This window comes from Etheostoma spectabile, chromosome 2 (genome assembly GCF_008692095.1).
Source record: "Etheostoma spectabile isolate EspeVRDwgs_2016 chromosome 2, UIUC_Espe_1.0, whole genome shotgun sequence".
NCBI classification, from domain to species: Eukaryota; Metazoa; Chordata; class Actinopteri; order Perciformes; family Percidae; genus Etheostoma; species Etheostoma spectabile.
Genome location: NC_045734.1, coordinates 15,333,113 through 15,353,749, shown reverse-complemented (window position 1 = coordinate 15,353,749; position 20,637 = coordinate 15,333,113). Strand labels below are relative to the sequence as shown.

Sequence of the window (20,637 nt, the reverse complement as noted above, 5' to 3'; positions counted from 1 at the left end):
CCCCCCCCCCCCCCAGCTCCATATAAAAAGAGAAAAATGACAGGACACTATAAGACTGATGAATGATTCACATGCTCAAATGCTCAGGCTCTCTGCTGCTCTTGGGGCCTTTTGTAGTTAAGAGCAGCTTTCCACTAGCTACACATTGAATCGTAGAGGTTTGAAGACAGGTAAAAGAGTTGAATTTAACGTTGTTTAACCGTCAAGCCACACCAACCCGTATGCTACTACGATCAATATTTCATTGTGGGATGATCATTAAAACATGAGAGTCTGAATGCCAAGCTCTGGGTGAATAATCAGACTGCATACCATTAGCTAACAGACTAGGAGACTTGCCTTGCTATCTGGTTTAACGTAAAAATGCTGAATTACGCAATATTTTGTAAAAATAAAGAGCCAATCACACAAATGGCATTGAAACCAGTGAGAGTTTAAAAAAATTATGTCACCCAAAAATATTTTCTTCTAGATTAAAATAATATTTAACCCAAGCAATTAATGCTCCTGCGCATGTCCTCATGCCTCATGGATTTGTAAAGGCAACACAGCTGCTTTAATTGCAAAGAACATTTAATCATAAGCAGTAAAGGAAGTTGAAGGACTCATTCATCAGTCCAGCCTTGAAAATGGTGCTGCTTATCATGTTTGACACAACACATTGAGACAAAACCTTTGGAAATATCATCTGCCATCCCTGCTGTGTCACCTTGCCAAAGAACGTACCCCATTCTCCCACATATTAGCCAGTGGCACTGCGTCTTATTCACCTTCCATAATGAAGGTGGCAATGACTTAGCAAAGGAGCCCTAATGGAGGATACAGTGACACAGTCAGGGACCCATAATAGAGGGCTCTCTAATGTGGTGGAAATTGAAAGATTAATAATTCAAAACCAGCTGGTCATGAATCAGTCAGCCATTTTGCTCCAGCAGTTTTTCTCTGCACATTTTCCTGCAACCCGTTGGGTCTGACCTTAGTGGAGGGCACTCAGGGACGTCTTTTTTTCCTCCTGCTTGCTGCAAATTGATAAATTTGGGGTAAAATATTTTTTGCATAGAGTAGTATATATTTTATTACCAATGCTAACCTTGTGGTTAGAAATAAAATGTGTGTGTGCGTGTGTGTGTGTGTGTGTGTGTGTGTGTGTGTGTGTCCTTTAACTTCACCACAGCCATTTTCAGACTCCATAAATAGCTTGATATGGGGGCTGCATCCATGACTCAGTATTCAAATGAACACAGTCATGTCATATTTTTGCGACCACAAGATCTGGCCGTGTCATTTATCTGTGCCCCAAAGGGGGACTTAAAGGTGGATTTATCACAGGTGCCATCCCTCGCTGCCTCCCCTTCTGTGTGTGATGTATGTTTGAGGTGTGCGTATAGTCTGTTTCCTTTAATCCTGCAACCCTTTTCTCACAGTTTTTCATCTCTTTCACTTTTCATCCCCCACAATTCCTTTTGTCCTATCTCTATGGTGATGCAGTTGATATACTCTATGTCACGTAATGTACTACTTTGTGTTTGTGTGTGTGTGTGTGTTTGTCCTCTGATGGTAAATCCTTGCTACCACTGCAACTGGAGTATGTTTTTAATCCCGTCTTTCATCTCCTGTTCTTCTCACCTCTGTTTCTCATGCATGATGTCTCTTTCTTACTGTCTCTCCCTCTTGCTCACTTCCCCTCTCTCTTCCCCTCTTTGTCTCTCTAGGTGCTGGCTGCGATTGGACACATACTTTATCTGGAGCTTTATAGGCCCTGCTACGCTAATTATTATGGTGAGATACACTTACATGCATGCTCACACACACATGACATAGCACCACATGTGTAAAATAGACTTCCTGTTCGTGCAGGAATGACATGGTTACATTAAGGTGTTCGTTAATCTTCCCACAAGGCTTGCCAGAGCTCTACGGCAGTGTAAGCGAAAAGAACTTTATATTTCCATTTAATAATTCCCACTCATGGATTACCTCTCAAGTGGGCACATATTCCAACAAGCTAGAAATTTTCAGAAGGACAAATTGCAGATTATGATAAGAACTCTACAAAGTTATGTTGCTCTTAAGCACTTATTTGATAATCCAGGCACTGTACTTCCTTCCGGCCCAGTTTCTTTATTACAGTGCAGCCCATTGCACTGCAAAGAGACACAGAGTAAAAAAGCAAAAAAGTTTGAGAAAGAGAGAATGAAAGCATTGGGACATGTTCCTAATTAGGTGACAGTCAGCATGTACACTGAGCTCTGTATTCATTGTAGAAAGGTCAAGCTGGCTATCACTGATCTACTGTAACTAGGGCTGTAAAGGGGAGCCGGACAGGTGAGCCTGCTCTGTTATGTCTCTCCAACCATCTGTAGCATATACAGCCTTGGAGACTGGGCACAACAGCCCAGACAGTCATTATTAAACCACCCTGTCTATGCATTAGTAGGCCAATAGAATAGACAGAATTTGTGAGAATTGGAATTCTATTGTAACAATGATCCTCAGTGGATGTAATGATGGCTGTATTTTCCCTGATGCTCAAGCTGCTGTATTTTGAGCACATAAAGGGCTGTTGATTGGGGCTGATACTGTGCCCCCAAGCCAATTACTGCTGGAAGGGAAAATAAAATGATATGCACTGTGTGTGAGTGAATTGTTGTGGTGACACTGTCTTTAATTAGGATTGTTGCCATTGAATATTACATTGTATGCTTGTGTGTGTTTCAGCTGAATGTAATCTTCCTCGGAATTGCTCTTTATAAGATGTTCCATCATACGGCCATTCTCAAACCAGACTCTGGGTGTCTGGACAACATCAAGTAAGTACATGTATGCATAAAGTCCTGCCATCACTCCAGCACGCCTAGTTTCACAAGTGGGTGTAATTAGCGTGTGTGTGTGTGTGTGTGTGTGTGTGTGTGTTTGTGTGTGTGGATTAAGCTAAAGGAATAATTCACTATTTTGGGAAATACCCTTATTTGCTTTCCTGTCGAGATTTAAATCAGAAGATTGGTGGCAATAATCTGTCTGCTCAATATGTGGCTGGAGCTGGCAGCCAGTTAGAGGGAAACAGCTAGCCAAACTTTCAGAAGGTAACAAACTTATCCTATTTATCTTACCACAACCTTTAAAGCTCACTAATGAACAAGTTATATCTTGTTTGTTTTATCTGTACAAAAAACTGGGCATTATATGCCTTAAAATAATTACAGAAAATTACTTAGCCCGGAGAGGAATAGTCCTTCCCACAACCTCCTGTAAAGCAACAAATGATTGTTTTAACACTATTATTGTTAAAAACAATTATTGTTAAAAACACTGGTTTTTGTAAGGATCAAACAAACACGATACGATGTGTTAATTATAGTGCTGTGACTTAAAGTGCATTATTGACTGCGTTAATGCAAACCCATTTTAACGGCATCAAGTTTTTTATCGCAAGATTACGCCGCACACACTTGTTTGGGCTTGTGAGCCAGCCAAAGAGTAGTAACGTTATGTTGTGAGGGGATGGCGAGCTTGAAACGCCGAAATGCATGCCAATGAGATTCTGAATGGAACGATTACCTTTTAAAAGTTGCCAAAAGGTTCCATTGACAAGTCCAAAGTGATCTGTGTGTTTTGTCGCTGTGAACTGAGCTATCATCGCAGCACGTCCAGTCTGAAATACCACTTGATGGCCAAGCACAAAGCTCATGGGAATTCTCCGCTCCCTCGTCAAAGTATTATTTTCACCCTGTTATTGATGGACAGTGTTGCATTGTGTAAGAGATTATTTGCTAAGTGTGAATGACTGCTCCAAGTGAGAATGTTGTGTGTGAAATTGAACACTACAGTAAATTATATGCCAATGGTGTTTAAAATTTTAAAAAAAAATTCACTTTTCCATGTTGATAAGAGCATTAAAATTAGAAAAAAAATAATGGGACAAAAATAAATCAAGGGACATTTAGAATAGATAAAAATGTGTGATTAATTGTGAGTGAACTATGCCATTAATGCGATTAATTGTGATTAAAAATTTTAATCGTTTGACAGCACTAGTTAGTAAGCTTTAGATTTAGAAAATTTGATAAAAAATCAGCCAGGCTAGCTGTTTTCTGTCTTAATGCTAAGCTAAGCTAAAAGGCTACTAGCTCCAACTTCATATTTACCTTACAGACTTAGAAGTAGCATCCAGGTGTATTTAAAGGTGCTGACACACTAGGCAGATGGCAAAGAACTTGTTCCGACAAAGTGTCTTGGACAAAAAAGTTGCACTTGTGATCACACACAAAGACCACAGTTGACGGCCAACTAACAAGTACGTTCCGCACCTCCGTGAGAGAAAGCCCTACACTGTATGGATTGATCAGATGAGATAAAATATATCAAAAGTGCCTTCTGTTTGTGCCCTCTTGCCTTGAATTTAAAAGGAAACAAGTTGCGAGACGATGACACAAAACTAGGGTGACAGCCGCTCACCGCCGGCCCAACTTGAACCAACGGCCGACAATCTCCTTGGTTTGTCAGTACCTTAAATCTAATCTTATTCAGCCTTTTTGGTATTTTAGCAGCATAATGAAGCACACTTTCTTTCTTAATAATATTCTTAAGACACTCCTCATTGAATCCATAATATTGTCATTCCCAGTCATGTTATTACTCATCTCACCCTCAGAGAACGTCACTGAAATATGACTTCATTTCCAATGAACACTGAAACTCTGTCTCTACTAAGCTAACTAATCAGGATTGTGTTATTTCTTGTTCCAGTGCAGCTCAAGACAAAAGACTTTAGTCTAATTCAAACAATACGCTCATGGCTTGGAGCTCAACGCCTCACTGAGGCACAGCTCAGAATCCATAATATAAATCACAAGATGGCTTACTCATTTGATTTATCATCTAAACATTATTGCCAATGTATCTTTCATGACCGCAGTTTTCAGTAGGATTTCCAAGTGGGAAGCATTTCAGAATTAAAGACAAAATCAGCTGATTTTTGATTCTATGCAGTTGGGGGGAATGTAATCGAAAAGCCTAATGAAAGATGAAAATCATAGAATGACGCTTTTGGATCCTTTTCCCCCCTTCTTTTTAATGACTTTCCTTTGTCTTTTTGAACACTCTAAAGGCTCAATACGTTTTAATGTTTTACACTTCATTAGTCATGTCTTTATGTGGTTCATTTACTTGTTAATCATCATCATGCCCTTTTTGTCTTATTTTTTCTTCTTTTTGTTTTCTTTGTCTCTTTAACTCCAAGCCATCATAAGTTGTCTTTGTTGTGGATTGGCTCCGGTAAGGCCATTCTCCAATCAGGATGCTTTTCATCTTCTTGGAGACATTTTGATTGGTTTGCTTGTTGTCCTCTTTGTCTGTCTTACCTCCCTAGAGTCTATGCATATACCTAAATTAACTGTTTAACTGCCTTGTGAAATGGATAACGTGTTGATGTGTGATTTGTGAAACCCAATGACCTATAGACCTAATGTGCTGTTGAAATATTATAATGGTGAGATGTGGATGAGGGGAAACAGAGCTGAAAGAGAAACCATGACTCAAGGGAGCACTGGAGAAAGAGGTGGAATGAAGGGATGGGAAAGTGAGGGATGAGTGTACCCTTTATTGAAGAGGGTCGTCAGACGAGCTTTATTGGAGGTTCTGTCTCGCCTGAATGGTGCCACAGAGGGCAACATCGAATCAATCACCTCAGTCTCACTCACTTACTCTCCTCCTCTTTCTCTCTTCCTTCCTCCTAACTCTTCTAATATCTCAACCTCTGTCGCCTTCTCTCTCCCCCTCCCACCCCGCTCTTTGTTTCCGTACACCCTTTCTTTGACTCCATCCCTCGCATGAGAGGTGATCACTGTCCAGTCAGCCAATCAAATTAACAGCCATCATCTCGGCTGTGGCAGACCAGAAACTGTGACCTTTAGTAGCAAATGTCATTTATAATGGCTGCAATGTCCCTCTACTTGCTGCCCAGTGGAGCCACTCACATGGCCACACGCACAAAAACGTGCACACTCTCAGACAAGGGCAATGCATACACATGCCTTGACGTGACCACATTCCTCTGACATTTGGCCCTTATGACTCACTTTTGCATAGGCTTTACATGAAATGGAGGTTCACAGCCTTAGGAACTTTTATTAAAATTCATTCCATTAAAGTGTTATAGTCACAATTGCTCTAACAGACTTCAGTACCCGCTTCTGCCTGTGAAAATGTCTTTTACCCTCTGCAATGTACTTTGAGCGATGGAGTTTGGATTATACTTGGAAAAAGTCCTGTATGCATGACCTTCTCTGTACTCGTTGCTGACATCAGCTAGCTTATAAATGCCCCTCCCTCTCTTGAGATGGTATCTAAATGAGCAAGTCCACTTTCTCTCTATTCTCTCACCATTTTTGTAAGAAATGTAATTCTTTTTGGCAAAACCTCCCACTGTTTTTTCCATCCCACTCCCACAGTGTAGGGACGGTGATTGAACCCTCTCTGACCCCTTTCTCCAGCCTCATGATCCCACATGCATTAAATATGGTTGAATAGCTTTTCTGATCCAGGAAAAAATGCCTCTCACGTCATTCCACTTACAATTAATCCAGCAATATATATACTTTACACATGATGTGGCGTAGGAAATGGTGATGTTGTCAAGAATGTAGGACATTGAATTACTCTTTAACTGAGAGGGATATTAAGCATTTTTCTTCTCAATTATTTCCCCTCTTCTTCTAGGTCGTGGGTGATCGGGGCCATAGCCCTGCTGTGTCTGCTGGGCCTGACCTGGGCTTTTGGGCTGATGTACATCAACGAGAGCACCGTCATCATGGCCTACCTTTTCACCATCTTCAACTCTCTGCAGGGCATGTTCATATTCATCTTTCACTGCATACTGCAGAAGAAGGTGAGGGAGACAAACAGAGACAAGGCTGTACAGAAATAGACACACACATGCTAGCATTGATCAGCAGGGACACCAAAAATACCTGCAGAGCTGTCACCGAGTTTGATTGGTCATTTAGTAACCCCCCTGGCTGTTCAATTCTCTCACTTTTTCACACTGACTACCTCTCGCTCTCTCTTTCACTCTGTCTTGCCTTGTGGTAGCAGGTAACAAACAGTGTTTCTGTCTTACCCCAACCGAAAAGAACGTTTTTCATCATCAGGCAGTGTCATCAAGCCTGAAATAGCTTGTTCAAAACTTTGATAATATTTAGCTCTTATTTGTTGTACATTCTGGACACACGCAGAGGAAATATATGTCTGTTTTGTTGTCTAAGTGGCAGTGGTAACAGATACACTCCTCTGATGATTTAATACAACAACCTCACTCACATTGACAAAGATGAATTATTTTATATATATTTTGTGTTTGGTTTTTTAATTATATATGAATAATATGTGGCTTCCAGAAAGAGCTTACAGATCCTGGGATATTTTTACAGAGTCTCCCACACACTCGTAGTGCCTGGGAGTCCAGAAGAGGAGTAGGATATGGAAAGAAAATTCATCAAAAGCTTAGTACTCTCGTCTGTCTGCAGTCCCGCAGAGAGTTTTTAGTTTTAAGTGTACGGCCAGTAAACAAGTGTAGTGTGTGTGTGTATGTGTGCGTGTGCAATATACTTAAGCATGTGTCAGGCCATGGGATCAGGTATCCTGAGAGATGTCCTCAGAACAGTGCTGAGGTTTTATTTGGCTGCAACCCAACATGGTTTCTCCCAAGTTGCATGGAGCTACTCACCACACAGCTGTTCAAACAGAGCATGCAGCAATACATGTCTGTCAGTCCAACCAGCTTGTTAAAAAGCAATTAAAGTCCTATTTGTTCTAACTTGATTAGAATGCATATGTTCTGTGTGTACAAGTCCATCATATGTCCCCCTGAGGAATATGTCCATTTCAGATGGATATGTGGCAGTAATAACATTTGTTGTGGATTTTTATGGGTGGAAAGTCTATGAATTTAATCTGTTAATGTCCAAATTTGGATGGAGTTAGTGTTTGCACAAGGAATTTGAGGACAAGAAGTTAACAGAGACACTATATTAAGTTAAGCCCTCCCAGTCTGTTTCTTTCCTGTTTTGTCGTCTTTCAGATGTGCTTCAATATGTGCAAGTTAAAAGTGGAACATCAATCATGTCCTCTTCCCTCATGTGTGCTTTTTACTTGTATATATTACATGTGTGTAACTCTCTCCCCTCCATATCTCCCCTGCCTAGGTGCGTAAAGAGTATGGGAAATGTCTGCGTACTCACTGCTGCAGCGGCAAAAGCGTGGAGACGTCTATCTCCTCCTCCAGTAAGACCACCACCTCACGGACGCCGGGCCGCTACTCCACAGGCTCACAGGTGAGCTTACCTGCCTGCACACCTGGACGCTACAGCACAGCAGACTCTCAGGTGAGACCAGAGCACGCCATGAGGGTTTTGGGTTATTGCTGTTCGCTTTTTTATTGTAGGCAAATTCGAACAAAAACAAAAAAGAAAAGTGTGCAAAAAAGTGAGATAGCCCAAACCCTAACTTAGACCTTCACGTATTGATGCTGACATACAGGTAGATGGAGTATAAATGGCATTGACAAGTGATTGTTTTCCCCCACCTGTTTCTTCCTTGCTGGTCGTTGCTTTGCTTTTACCCTTTACTGCCTCTCCTGCACTAATTTGTCCTAATTTTGCACATCATACCTTTGTATATTATGTTTCTTACCATATTTCCTTTCTTCTTTTGTCGTAATTTCCTCCCGTCCCCTGACTTGCTCCCGCTCAATCCTTTTATTCTTTCTTCCTTTCATTATGGCCCCTCCTCTGTGTCTTTGTCCATACCTTCTTTTCCTCCTCTTCCCTCTCTTTTTCTCTCCCTCCCTCTCTCTCTTGCTTCTTTTCTCTTGTGTATAGAGTCGTATCAGGCGGATGTGGAATGACACTGTGAGAAAACAGGAGTCTTCCTTCATCACTGGAGACATCAACAGCTCCGCCACACTCAACAGAGGTAACCACGGGATACCTACCATTTTCATCCTCATCACTGTCACCATATCTACTTTATTAATAGTGGGATGCTCAGGCAGCATAGACTGTCATTTAGTAAAGTGGTAGGAGTCCAAACTCCTGATAATGGTACTGTGTTCTTCTAGAGAGAAATATTAGCAGCATAGAGTGTAAATATCACTTACTACTTTTTTTCTTGCGGCTTCAAAGGAAGACTTTACAGGAGGGAGAGTTAGGACGAGACTCTTGTCAAAACTGAAACATCAACCATTTTGTGGTCCCATTATAATTCTACAGAGTGCAGAGTTGACTCTGCTACAGAGGGCTTCTATACTATTTTTTTCTAAGGATTGTCATCTTTTGAAGCATTTGTGGCTGATACATCCTTTAAGTTAAAGTATGTGTGCAAGTCCTGAGCTAAACACCAGTGGCCCTTTTATTATTATACTTTAAGTTATGCAGAGCTGCATTAGATTAATGCTTTATTGTTAGCTGTTAGTTAATGTAGTAGTGTGTCTCTTCAGTTGAAGTCACTGATTCTAAAATGAACTGTGAGTCTGTTTTCACCACGGTACTTAAAAATGTACGTTGAAGTAGAGTGTAATGCCTGTTCATCTCATTATATAAGAGCTACTCTAGTTACACCAAGCCTTTCAATGTGTATTAGTTCACTGTATTTCCACTGTATTCAGAGCTGTTTATTGCTGTCCCTCAAGAGAAAGTCACTGTAAGAATGGATTCCATTAGTAGAGCTGTCTGTGGACTAGGGTAATGAGGACATAGACACCCAAATGGCTGGACATTTTGACACACACACACACACACACACACACACACACTGGAACGCACACACACATACTCTGCCATTTGTTAGTCTCTAAGTCGAGGTGTGGCCCTCACTTCCTTCAGGCCACTAATAAGCTGTTAGCATGACAGATTGATGCTAAAGCAGACACGGTGTGTGTCAGCGCCTGAATTATCACACACTTAGCGATGCAGGGCTTAAGACACCCCCGCCCTCCTCCTTCCCTCACACTTTAAAGTATGGTGCAGAGAGCTACTTAGCCAGTAGATTTCAAATGACTATGTACTCCGGCTTAGTGAATAAGGATGGGATGGAGTAAACTGGATATTCTGATAGGAGATTGACTTGTTGAAATAAGGACGGAGTAAAATGGAGAAGGAATCTGTGCATTTGAACTGTGAAGTTTGGTTTGAAGACATTATTCAATGTAGAAGTATATTGTCTCTTTTTAGTTGTGTTGGGACTTTGGGTGCAAATTAGTCATTTGGTCATGTGACGCATTTACCTTGATATTTATATGTCAGTATCGATTAATGTGTACTGTCCCCTAAAATACATATACATATATATATATATATATATTTATATGTCTATATTGAAGTAGTTCTATATAGACACATTCCACTGAATGGCACATTCCACTTGTTCCATTCTTTGTAATTTATTCTACCTGTAGCTCAATTACGTCAGCCAAGTTCAGGCCGATACTCGGATCTGAAACAGTAATGAAGTTTTACTAATATGAACTAAACTGTGATATCCTACAACAGTGGGGAATACAAAATGTGTGGATTAATCTATAGGAACTGTTGTGGTCCTTTGTCTTCTGTTTTTTGCCTGTGTCTTTATGTGTACATGATCTGTCTCCCACCTAGGGAAGGAAATGCACTGAGAACATTTTTTTGGGCTCCTTTGTCCATTAACTAGCCTGTAGTCATGCTGCTCTGCTCAAATACATTGAACTGCAGTACAATCTTCTCCAAGCCATGCTACTTTCTTTCTTTTGCTCTCTCTTTCTCTCTCTCTCTGTCTCTCTCTCTCTCTCTCTCTGTCTCTGTCTCTGTCTCTCACTCACTCTCTCTCTCTCTCTTTCCCTCCCTTGGCCTGTATGCAGTGGCTGCAAGAATGACTTGTCAAGCTTTTTCTTGGCTTTCACCTCAAACTATGTTTGCTTGTTTGATTTACTTGTCCTCTTCTCTCCCTCCTTCTTCCACACACTCACTTTCCATCTCACTGTCCCTTCCTCTTTTCTTCTCGCTTACCTCCACTCTACAACGTCTACATGCTCTCTCCTCCCTCTCTCTCTCTCTCTCTCTTTCTCTCTCTCTCTCTGCTCTACCTTTATTTTCTTGAGTGCTTCTCTCTCTTCCTCTCTCGACTTGGCTGTTGCTCTTCCTCTCTCTTTCTCTATCTGCCTGTACCAGGAGCCATGGCTAATCATCTTATAACTAATGCTCTCCTTCGTCCCCATGGTACTAACAATCCTTATAACACTCTCCTGGGGGACTCGGCAGTCTATAACAACCCAGCCGTGGGCATGTATAACACCCAAGGTGTGCCTGATGTTCCTCTAAATATACAACATTTGGAACGTTAGCTTAAAGCTGTTTTTATTTTTGCATGATTATTTCATTTTAAACAGTTTGCTACTGTGATTCACTTTTGGCTGCATATCTGATCTATCCTTATTATGGCTCCCAAGCGAGGCGATCAATCACACTGCAATCTTTCACAAAGGACACCCATTGGGCAGTTCTCACAGCACATAAATGTGGAGATGAAATTCTGGTGATGATTTATCAAAACAGCATAACAAGTTTGCATGCGGATTTATTGTATGCTATAGATGCACAATATATGTTTCTGGTTGCCGATTCTTTCATAAGCTACTTGGGAGCCATGAAATGTCTGTACTATTTCGTGTTAATGTTCTATTTTAAACAGTATGTGCTTTATTTTAAATGTCATTTTGTATGTTTCATTTGGGACTTGTATTGCTGGTCTTACTGCATGTGTGCTGTATATGCATTATGTTTTAAATGTAAGGTGTGTTTTTTATGTTATATAGGTGTTGAATAAATAATGAGCCATGCTGTAGCAGCCAGTTAACAATAAGGCCCTGAAAAACTTTGATATTGAGTATCAGACAGGGTTTCTTTGTTAGACATTTTTCATCATGCCTTCGATTACTGTGCAAGTGTTGATTTTGTAGCTGTTGAAAATTGTTTTTCTCGATATATGAACTCACTTCTGTCTGTTTTCTCTCTTCTCCCTCATGCGGTCCATTAGCACCATATCGAGACACAAGTATGGGCTAAATTATTACTCAACTACTTCCATCAGCTTTTTTCTCTCTTTGCTTGCTTCCAAAGCACTTTGAACATTTTCAGTCCAATCTACATCAAAGTTTTGTTTGGCTAAAACCTTTTTTGTCCAAATCAGTCAGTCCATGTGATAAGGTTGTCTTATTTGGTTTGTAACACATTTTAATATTTCTTAATAGAAAATGCTATTTCCGTAGAGTAATAAAACCACACTTAAAAACAAGCATTACCATTGAAGTCATTGAATTGAAATATTTTTTGACAAATTTACATTTACGTTATATTTGAGGTGCAATTGGTTTGTAATTGTCTGTAATTCTTTGTGTGTGCATTGAGTGAAATTATTTTTTGTAGTGCTGGCAGTAATTGAAAAAAGAAAGTACCTTTGAGGTTTCTCTTAAATGAATTATGGACGCTTGAAGCATTTTTTTTCTTCCAATAATATTATCAATGCTAGTTTGTAATCCTTAATTCACAGCACACACTATGATATCAAACAATGATTACAATCTCTCTTCTGAGAACTTAGTTTATTTAAGAATCCTAACACTTATGAGATTTTTTTTAAATTATTTGTTCCTCAGAGGGCATCCTGAACAACGCAAGAGACTCCAGTGTTATGGATACGCTCCCTCTTAATGGTAACCATGGCAACAACTACAGCATGGCCAGCAGCGAGTACTTGAGTGACTGTGTCCAGATTCTAGACCGTAGTGGCGGCTACGGCACACACAGCAACCATAAGGAGACCACCCTGGAGAAGAAGATCCTTAAGGAGCTGACCTCCAATTACATCCCATCCTACCTAAACAACCATGAGAGAGCCACCACCGAGCGCAATCACAATCTGATGAACAAGCTGGTCAACAGCAGCATGGCCAATGGAGGTGAATGGTTTGATGTCAGCTATTTCTGGTTTAGAGAGTCACACATATTTGCTTTATTTAAAACAGGGACACTACTTGTAAAGTGCATAACTATACCCTTTTGTACCTCAAACTTTTCCGCTTTTTCTGTGTTTTATTGGTTCTTTGTATGAATTTTGCTCGCAACGTTTATACTATTGAGATAATATATATATATACTGTACATATATACATTTATATGTCATATATCACATACAAATACTACAAATTATTCTGTTAAAGCTTTAGTGCGTAACTTTTTGATATTAATGAACTTCCGTTACATTCTTGCCACTGCCAAATGAGTTACAAAGCTAATTAAGACTATCAGCTCCCCAAAACTCTCTCTGAATTTCTCAGTATGGCTATGTTCAGAACATGGTGTCGTCCGGTGAGTAAAGATAATTACCTTTTCTGAAGAGTCCATGTTTTTTTAATCCTCCATGTTGTCTTTGGCTACAGGTAACTGCGTGGAGGAGGGGTGGGGGCAAGGAAGGCTTGTATCATGTGGACGCGCCGACAGTGTTGTTGTCATTAAACCTGCAATAATTGTTTTGGGTTTTTTTGGCCACTTGGGGGCAGCTGAAACAACCTGTGAACGCAACACTGACATGTCACCTTTAAACTTCTTAGCGTACAGTCGCATAGTTAGAAGCCAGCAGAGTAACATCATATTTTGTTTGGAGTTGTGTTTCTGGCCACCTGGCAAATGCAATTCTAAAATGATGTTTACCTGAGCTGCGCTTTCCCTCTGTGCCAGCATCCTACCTCGCGGTTTTATCACAGAGGATGTGTAGGCGGCTTTAAGCTAGACCACTGTTTGGTTCTCGGCAGGAAACATGCAGTGGTTTTGTTGAGCTTTTTTTGCTTAAAATAGCTGCCTGCTGCTACCACAATAATGCTTATAAGACCGGTAGCATCAACCAAAACAGTTAATTTGAGGGCCGGACAATGACATAAAAAATGACAAAACCCTCCGTAAAGCTGAGGGGAAGATCTTGTGAACATATTGATTATTGCCACTTTAAAAAAAATAAAAAATAAGTCTAATTACTTTATTTACTAGTTAACACTGCAACATCCACTTTGAAGGGCTGAAATCATCACAATACTAGCAATAACACTGTTCCTTGTTGATATGACCAGAAATATGCTAGTTATGGTTATATAACTGTTGTTTCTGCCCGGGTCTTTCAGGGAGTATGGCAGGTGGCAGCAGCAGCAGTAGCAGTGGAGTTGGTGGGTGTGTGGGGAGCAGTAAAGAGGACAATGGTCCCATGATACTGGACAACCCTGCAGCCTTCCCCCACGAGGAGAACCTGGGTTTAGAGATTATCAGAGAGGAGTCTAATGCTCCGCTCCTGCCACCACGGCCTCCTCCACCAGACAGCCACCCCCCACCTCCGCCACCACCTCACAGCTTCTCCCGGCCACGGCGCATTCCCCAAGAGACCAGCGAGAGCTTCTTCCCCCTACTGACCAACGAGCACACTGACGAGCACACTCATTCACCCAACCACAGAGACTCACTGTACACCAGCATGCCAGTGCTGACGGACCTTCCGGATGGGCAGATGAATGGTTTTACAGACGGAGAGGAAGACAGCTCTGGAGAGCTGCAGCCCTGTAAGAGTGCCACTGCTCCGGAGCTGGACGACGTCTATTATAAGAGCATGCCAAACTTGGGCTCCAGGAATCACCTTCATGAGCTACAGAGCTACTACCACATGGGCCGTGGTGGCAGTGATGGATACATGGTGTCCGGCAGCAAGGAGGAGTCTGACTCGTCACCTGAGGAGCCGCCGGTAGACCCTTCCCACCTGGTTACCAGTCTATAGAGCCAATCAAGAGACTTCTATCCCTCCCCAGCCCATTCTCACACTTCCGACCTTCCAATGAAAACATTCTGTGTTGTTGACTGACAGACTGAGCTGGCCCACCACTGGATTAATGTACTGTGTGTGACAATAACTATGGTTCATGACAATATGGATGCGGATTCGCTGGTCAAATGAAAGCAGGGACTGAATGTATTGTCATAAATGGTGCAGACTGAAAGGGCTGTTATGAGAGATTTTTTTGTGAACATACAACAGAGATGGAACTTTGGAACCTGGAAAGGAGAGGAAGGGGGAGGGATTCTGTAATTTCACCTGTTACTTTAATATGGAATCTTGGATTGACCGTAGCCCCACAAGTTCCCCAATATGGACCTCTGGCAGATCATAACATACAGTCTCCACTACTACCACAACAGGGGCGTGGCCCCCAGCCATGGTTAAAGGAGCTGCCTGTCTATTTGTCTGTATGTCTGTTTCTCTGTCTCACTCTTAAAGACACGTACTGGGAGGATGTTTCCACCTCACTAAAGGGTCGAGCAGGATATTGCACTCCAGTGTACACAACATAAACTGGCCTTAAAAAGGCCCACCCCACTACCTGCCAATCAAGTGGAGGATGTATGATATATGCCCTCACTACCAATCATCCCAAAAACTATTTTATTGGGCAACTGAACTGTTACCATAGCCCGCTGATGTTCTGAACCATCTTCCTGTTCGTATCTGCTAAACTGGAGTTGTGTCTGGGCTGCTGTAACATTCCTGCAAGTTGTAGTGACTGCGGCTACTGTGTATTTCACTGAAAACAAGGAAGGAAGATCATATGACAACAGACTGAATTTTAAAAAAAAGGGTTCCGTTTCTTCTCCTTTCTTCTGTAAAAGTTTTCAGTTATCAAAGAATTATAAAGAAATCACAAACTGTTTCTATGTATTGTACAGAATACAGATACAGATACAAATGTTGCATATGACCAAGTCTTTTATTTTTTACATTTTTAAGTTGCAAACCTTTTGTCTGTGGAACTGTTCTGAAATGTCATGATGATATGTTCTGGTCACTGTGGAAGACAGATCGAGCCAGGAACATTCTGTCATGTCACTATTTCGTGAATACAGAGACAGTAAAGCACTCCTAATTAATACGCATATACCCTACGCTCACTTCATTCTGGTCCTTTTATAGCAACACCATTGTCACTTACATTTTGCAAATCAATTGTTACTATATACTTTACCACTGTGTAGATTTAAAACTAAAGGGGTAAGTGAAGTTTTGAAAGAAATGGTTTCTATGGAAATGTTGCATTGTAGTCTGGAAGTGGGTCTCATCTGATTTGTTCTTGAATAAAAGGGTTTCCTTCTTGATGAAAAACAAACAAAGACATCAGATATTTGGAGCAACACAAGAACATTCTCTATATGAGACAAATAAATGTCATTCTCTAAATTAAAAAAAGAGAATTTCCACTATTGGAAAAAGGGTGGGTCTTACCTGTGAAATGTCATGATTACACCATTTATTTGTATTGAAGATGTGAAAACCCTGCACATAGCAGCACTGTCCAATGTGGAAATCCAATGTTTACTTATTTAGGAGGAAAAAAGTGTATAAAGTGTAGCTTGCACATTTATTCCACAAACCCCCTCCATGTCCCCAAGAGAAAAATTATTTATTTATCTGTTTATTGGTTTGAAGACAGCAAAAAAAACTTGGAGGAAAAAAAACGCTGGCTTTAGGCAGGAGTAAATAAATGGCACTGGGTTTGTTTTACAGTTCTTTTTTAAATTATTATGATCATGATTATTATTACAATATTATTGCTAATTATTTATTCTTTTTGTATGGGTTCCAAGTTGAATGATCTCATAACTAATATTTGTTGTAACAGTGAAAGTTGTTTGCCAACAAATAAATTACTGACATAGCCTTGCGGTTTTCCGCCTCTTCAGTGTTATCAGTTGTTACATCAAAATGAAATGCAAACACAGAGTTAAACCCAGCATTGTTTTCACTTCAAATATTCATTTCTAGTTGTTTAGGGGAATTACATACTGTTGGTATGCCAACATTTCTGTTTGAATCTTGGATGAAATTCTGTAAAAGCTTTTCAGTGTCGTTTACAGAACAGTTACAGAATAATATTGAGCACTTTGTTTTGGAAGAAGTTTGATTGTCTGGCAAGTGTATATGCTACAGTTCTGCTTCGCATTGAGACTAACTCTCCATTCATTTACGTACATATTCCATATGTACTGTATGTGGGCCACCTGTGAGAAAAGCATCTGTGATTAATCTTCAAAAGTCACTTGAGGGTTAGGTTGAGAGCAGGTTGTGCTGATAGACAGTATGTTTGTGTTGGAGGGCAGCTATTACTATTAAAGTAAACTTCCTCTAACAATTTCCTTTGCAGAATGAATGCTGGTTTGTTCCAAAATAGAGCCAGCTGTCTTTACACCAATGCATACCTCTGCCAAAAGGTCCATGGTGTGGTCCTGCAACAAAATCCTGCAGTCAGTCCTGTCAGCACTCTAAAGGTGTGTGAGACTAGCCCATCAGAAATCACACAATTTTATTTGTCTTTTTCAAACTAGAGCTCTGAGGCCTATCACTGTCCAGGCCTCCCATCTGTATGTTGCTCAACAGGTCTCTGCCTCTACCATGAGTTGTTAGGGCACATTCTATACCTGGCATCATGGGCATTGTGGTGTAGTTATTCTCTTGCTGAAACATGTGCCTCTTCCTCTTGGTCTGTCCCTTGTACACAGCACCTACCTAATGGGATGTAGCGGTAAGCACCTCCTTTGGGAAGCATGTGCTTAGTGTTGCCCAGCAATAACGATTCTTAACAATTCCCTGGTTGGACTGTGGTAAATCCCAGACGAGGAATTACTTGTTACCGTTTCCAGTCATTTTATTTAGGGGAGGACCGAGTAGCCTATACACTACGTCCCTTAAGCTGCAGTGTCTCGGCCAGACTGGCAAGATTGTCTGAAACATTTTCTTTAAGAAGCAGTACTCATGTCAGTAGCTGTATGTCTAAGGGTGTGTATGTAGTTGTAGATTTATAAAAAAAAAACTTGTTTGCAAAGGACTGGAATCCTGCATGCATATTTACACATTGGTCTTTTCTCAGGACAACAAACAGGTTTCACTTTTTTTTCAGAAGCCACGTAACACTTACACTCCCCCTGTCCCTCTCTCTCTTTCCCTGCCATGCTGCCAGTAGCAGGCTGATTAAACGAGCATTGGTCTATGTGGGTCATATCTCTGCTGGAGTGCTCTGATCGGTTAGTGCTGCCTGGCTGTGTTATCTTCCCGCTCTCTGTGTTTCCCTCCTTCAAGGGAGGTATTCAGTATGTCTTACAAGGTGACATGTCTCTCAGACTCGGCTCACAAACCAAAATCAGAAGACTGCAAGGATGAGCAGGGGTATAAATTAAATAGAATCAATCCGTTTATGCATATGATTAATTATTGACTGTGGCAAGCTGAGGGAATCTAAATGTGGCACCTACAACGACAAAAAGCTAAACAAAGCAAGAAGTGCAGAATAATGAATCCGCCCTGAAAAGATGCTCATAGCTTAAAATTATCCTTAGAAAAGGTACATAAATGTTATTGCAATTCTTTGGACTATGCTGAGAAATAACAATATGAAAATTCAACTCAAGCAAGCCAAGATATCATTGAATGCAAATAGAAGACAAATATATTTGTTTCAAATATTTTATCTTAACCGGTAATTAAGGGATATTATATAGATACAGTATTTAAAGTACAGATTTTGACAAATATATTAAGGTCTCCTTATTGTCTTTTTCCCCTGGGCTATAAACCACACCTCACAGTCTTCATCAGCGGATGGAGTTCGCTCATATCATACAGAAGGTTTCATTATATTTATAGAAGCAAAGGTTGATTGACTGACTGACTAATCTTTTTTCCCAGCGAGTCCTACCCTAAATACTTCTGATGAATGCAACCTGCTATGCAAATGGAATCCACAATTTGCGTTGAATGTGAATAAATGGCCCATTATGAAACTGATATTACATTGTGGTCTCTGTTAATTAAGGCAACTATGACATTTAAGGCCGAGTTTGAATTTGATTAAATGTGGAAAATCAGCCCATCCATATACGATATGACATTTCAAGATTTCCATCCCATTTCCTTCTTCTGCACTGTTAAGCATTATGAAGCACAAGAGGCATATTTTACGGCCATTTGGATATCCAGTTTAGGTTCGGATGGAATGGAATGGAACACATGACCTCACATTCTACAATTCCTGTCTTGGAATTTATTGTATCAAATTGCACAGTTTTAACAGTATTGTCCGGGAATTCCATTCATCATTTTGTGGCCATCCCTTAGTTGATAAGATGCTCGCTGTGAGAGGAAGCTAATTAATCTTTCTCTAAGCCACATCATGTTAGCTTCTGAATGGCTAGTGTTGCCCTGACCTCTGGAAACACATCAAAATGCACAGGGGTCCATCCACTGACCTATATATGTGTGTGTGTGTGTGTGTGTGTGTGTGCGTGCGTGCGTGCGTGCGTGCGTATCACATCTGTTTGCGCAGCCCAGGCTGTGTGCTGCAGCATATGCACTCTTGCTCATCATCTGCTTGCTTCAAATTTTCGTGAGAATGCTCATTGAAAGAAAAACCCTTAACAGGTACATACAGGACACCCTAAATAATTCACTCTAATTGTAAAAAAAGACGAAAAGAAGGGCCTTAGTAAAAGAGTAACAGAAAGTGAGCTATAGAGTGGGAAAGATGGGGTAGAGAGGGACCATCTATCCACTGGCTCTTTTTTTCTTTTTCTTTTTTGAGGTCACAAACACCCCCATGCATGTTTAATTGGCTTTGGGATGGCATGGTGTTTCTGCTGCCACTGCTGTGAGTCAGATTCACTATGCCTTTTTTGGAGTGTGCCTTTTCACGGAGGCTCAGCAATGGAGATACTATTTTAGGAACACATTAGGAGCCCGGAAAACACTGACATTTAGACTATTGCCTGGATAGCTGGAAAAGGGAGAGGGCTAGTCACTAGTGTATATGACAGATAGACATTAGGTTATTGCCAGGGTGCTTTTATGGAGAGCTAGTACAGTAGGCCAGACCCATGTTAAATTACTTTCTGAAATTGATTCATTTGCTTCTTTTAAATGGATCAAGCTTCACTAGCAAAAGAACTGATTAAAATGTCCCAAATGTGCAAATCACACATTATTCTAACTACACAATAAAGCAAAGGTTGGAATGAGGAAACACTTTCAATTAATAATTTATCATGGTCACACAGGAAGCAAGCCAGTGCAAATGAAAAGATGTACTGTCAACCCGCATGGCACACTTCAACATTCTTCCTGTAGCAAAGTATTGGGGTGCATTTTAAACCTGGTCCATGCAGTTTCAGTTTTTTTTTCTTACTACCTTATCTTAAATATATTTTCTTCAGAACTACTGTCATTTTATTTTACCATTTGAGCCCTTTATAAGCATAAAGTAAATTCACAATGGAGGAATATTGTGACTTTATGACCATGGTTTATTTTCAATGTTCTACCTACCTACCTACCTATCTACCTTACATAAACAATAAACTATAGTTATTGGCCTGTTGCAAGGTATTTCCAGGCACAGAGTAGAGACAAAAAATAAGAAAAGAGAGCTCAAAGTTCCTTTTACAGTTGTATAATTTCTCCTGGATGCTAAATGGAAACACGGTGTCTGGCTAAAGTGTTCCTTTTCCACCTTGCCCCTGATCTCCAACACCAGTA

The 20,637-nt window shown here is 40.6% G+C and overlaps 1 protein-coding gene across 1 annotated transcript in view; it reads left to right on the top strand.

Moving 5' to 3' along the window:
* adgrl3.1 (adhesion G protein-coupled receptor L3.1) overlaps positions 1-16,773 on the top strand; it is a 120,323-nt gene extending 103,550 nt beyond the window's left edge. The window contains 9 exon segments of the mRNA XM_032533584.1: positions 1,713-1,779; positions 2,719-2,810; positions 6,718-6,886; positions 8,202-8,330; positions 8,877-8,970; positions 11,199-11,327; positions 12,064-12,081; positions 12,683-12,985; positions 14,201-16,773. Of these exon segments, the coding sequence (XP_032389475.1) occupies positions 1,713-1,779; positions 2,719-2,810; positions 6,718-6,886; positions 8,202-8,330; positions 8,877-8,970; positions 11,199-11,327; positions 12,064-12,081; positions 12,683-12,985; positions 14,201-14,841 (1,642 nt within the window). The 3' untranslated portion in view covers positions 14,842-16,773.
* Positions 16,774-20,637: the final 3,864 nt, after the last annotated feature.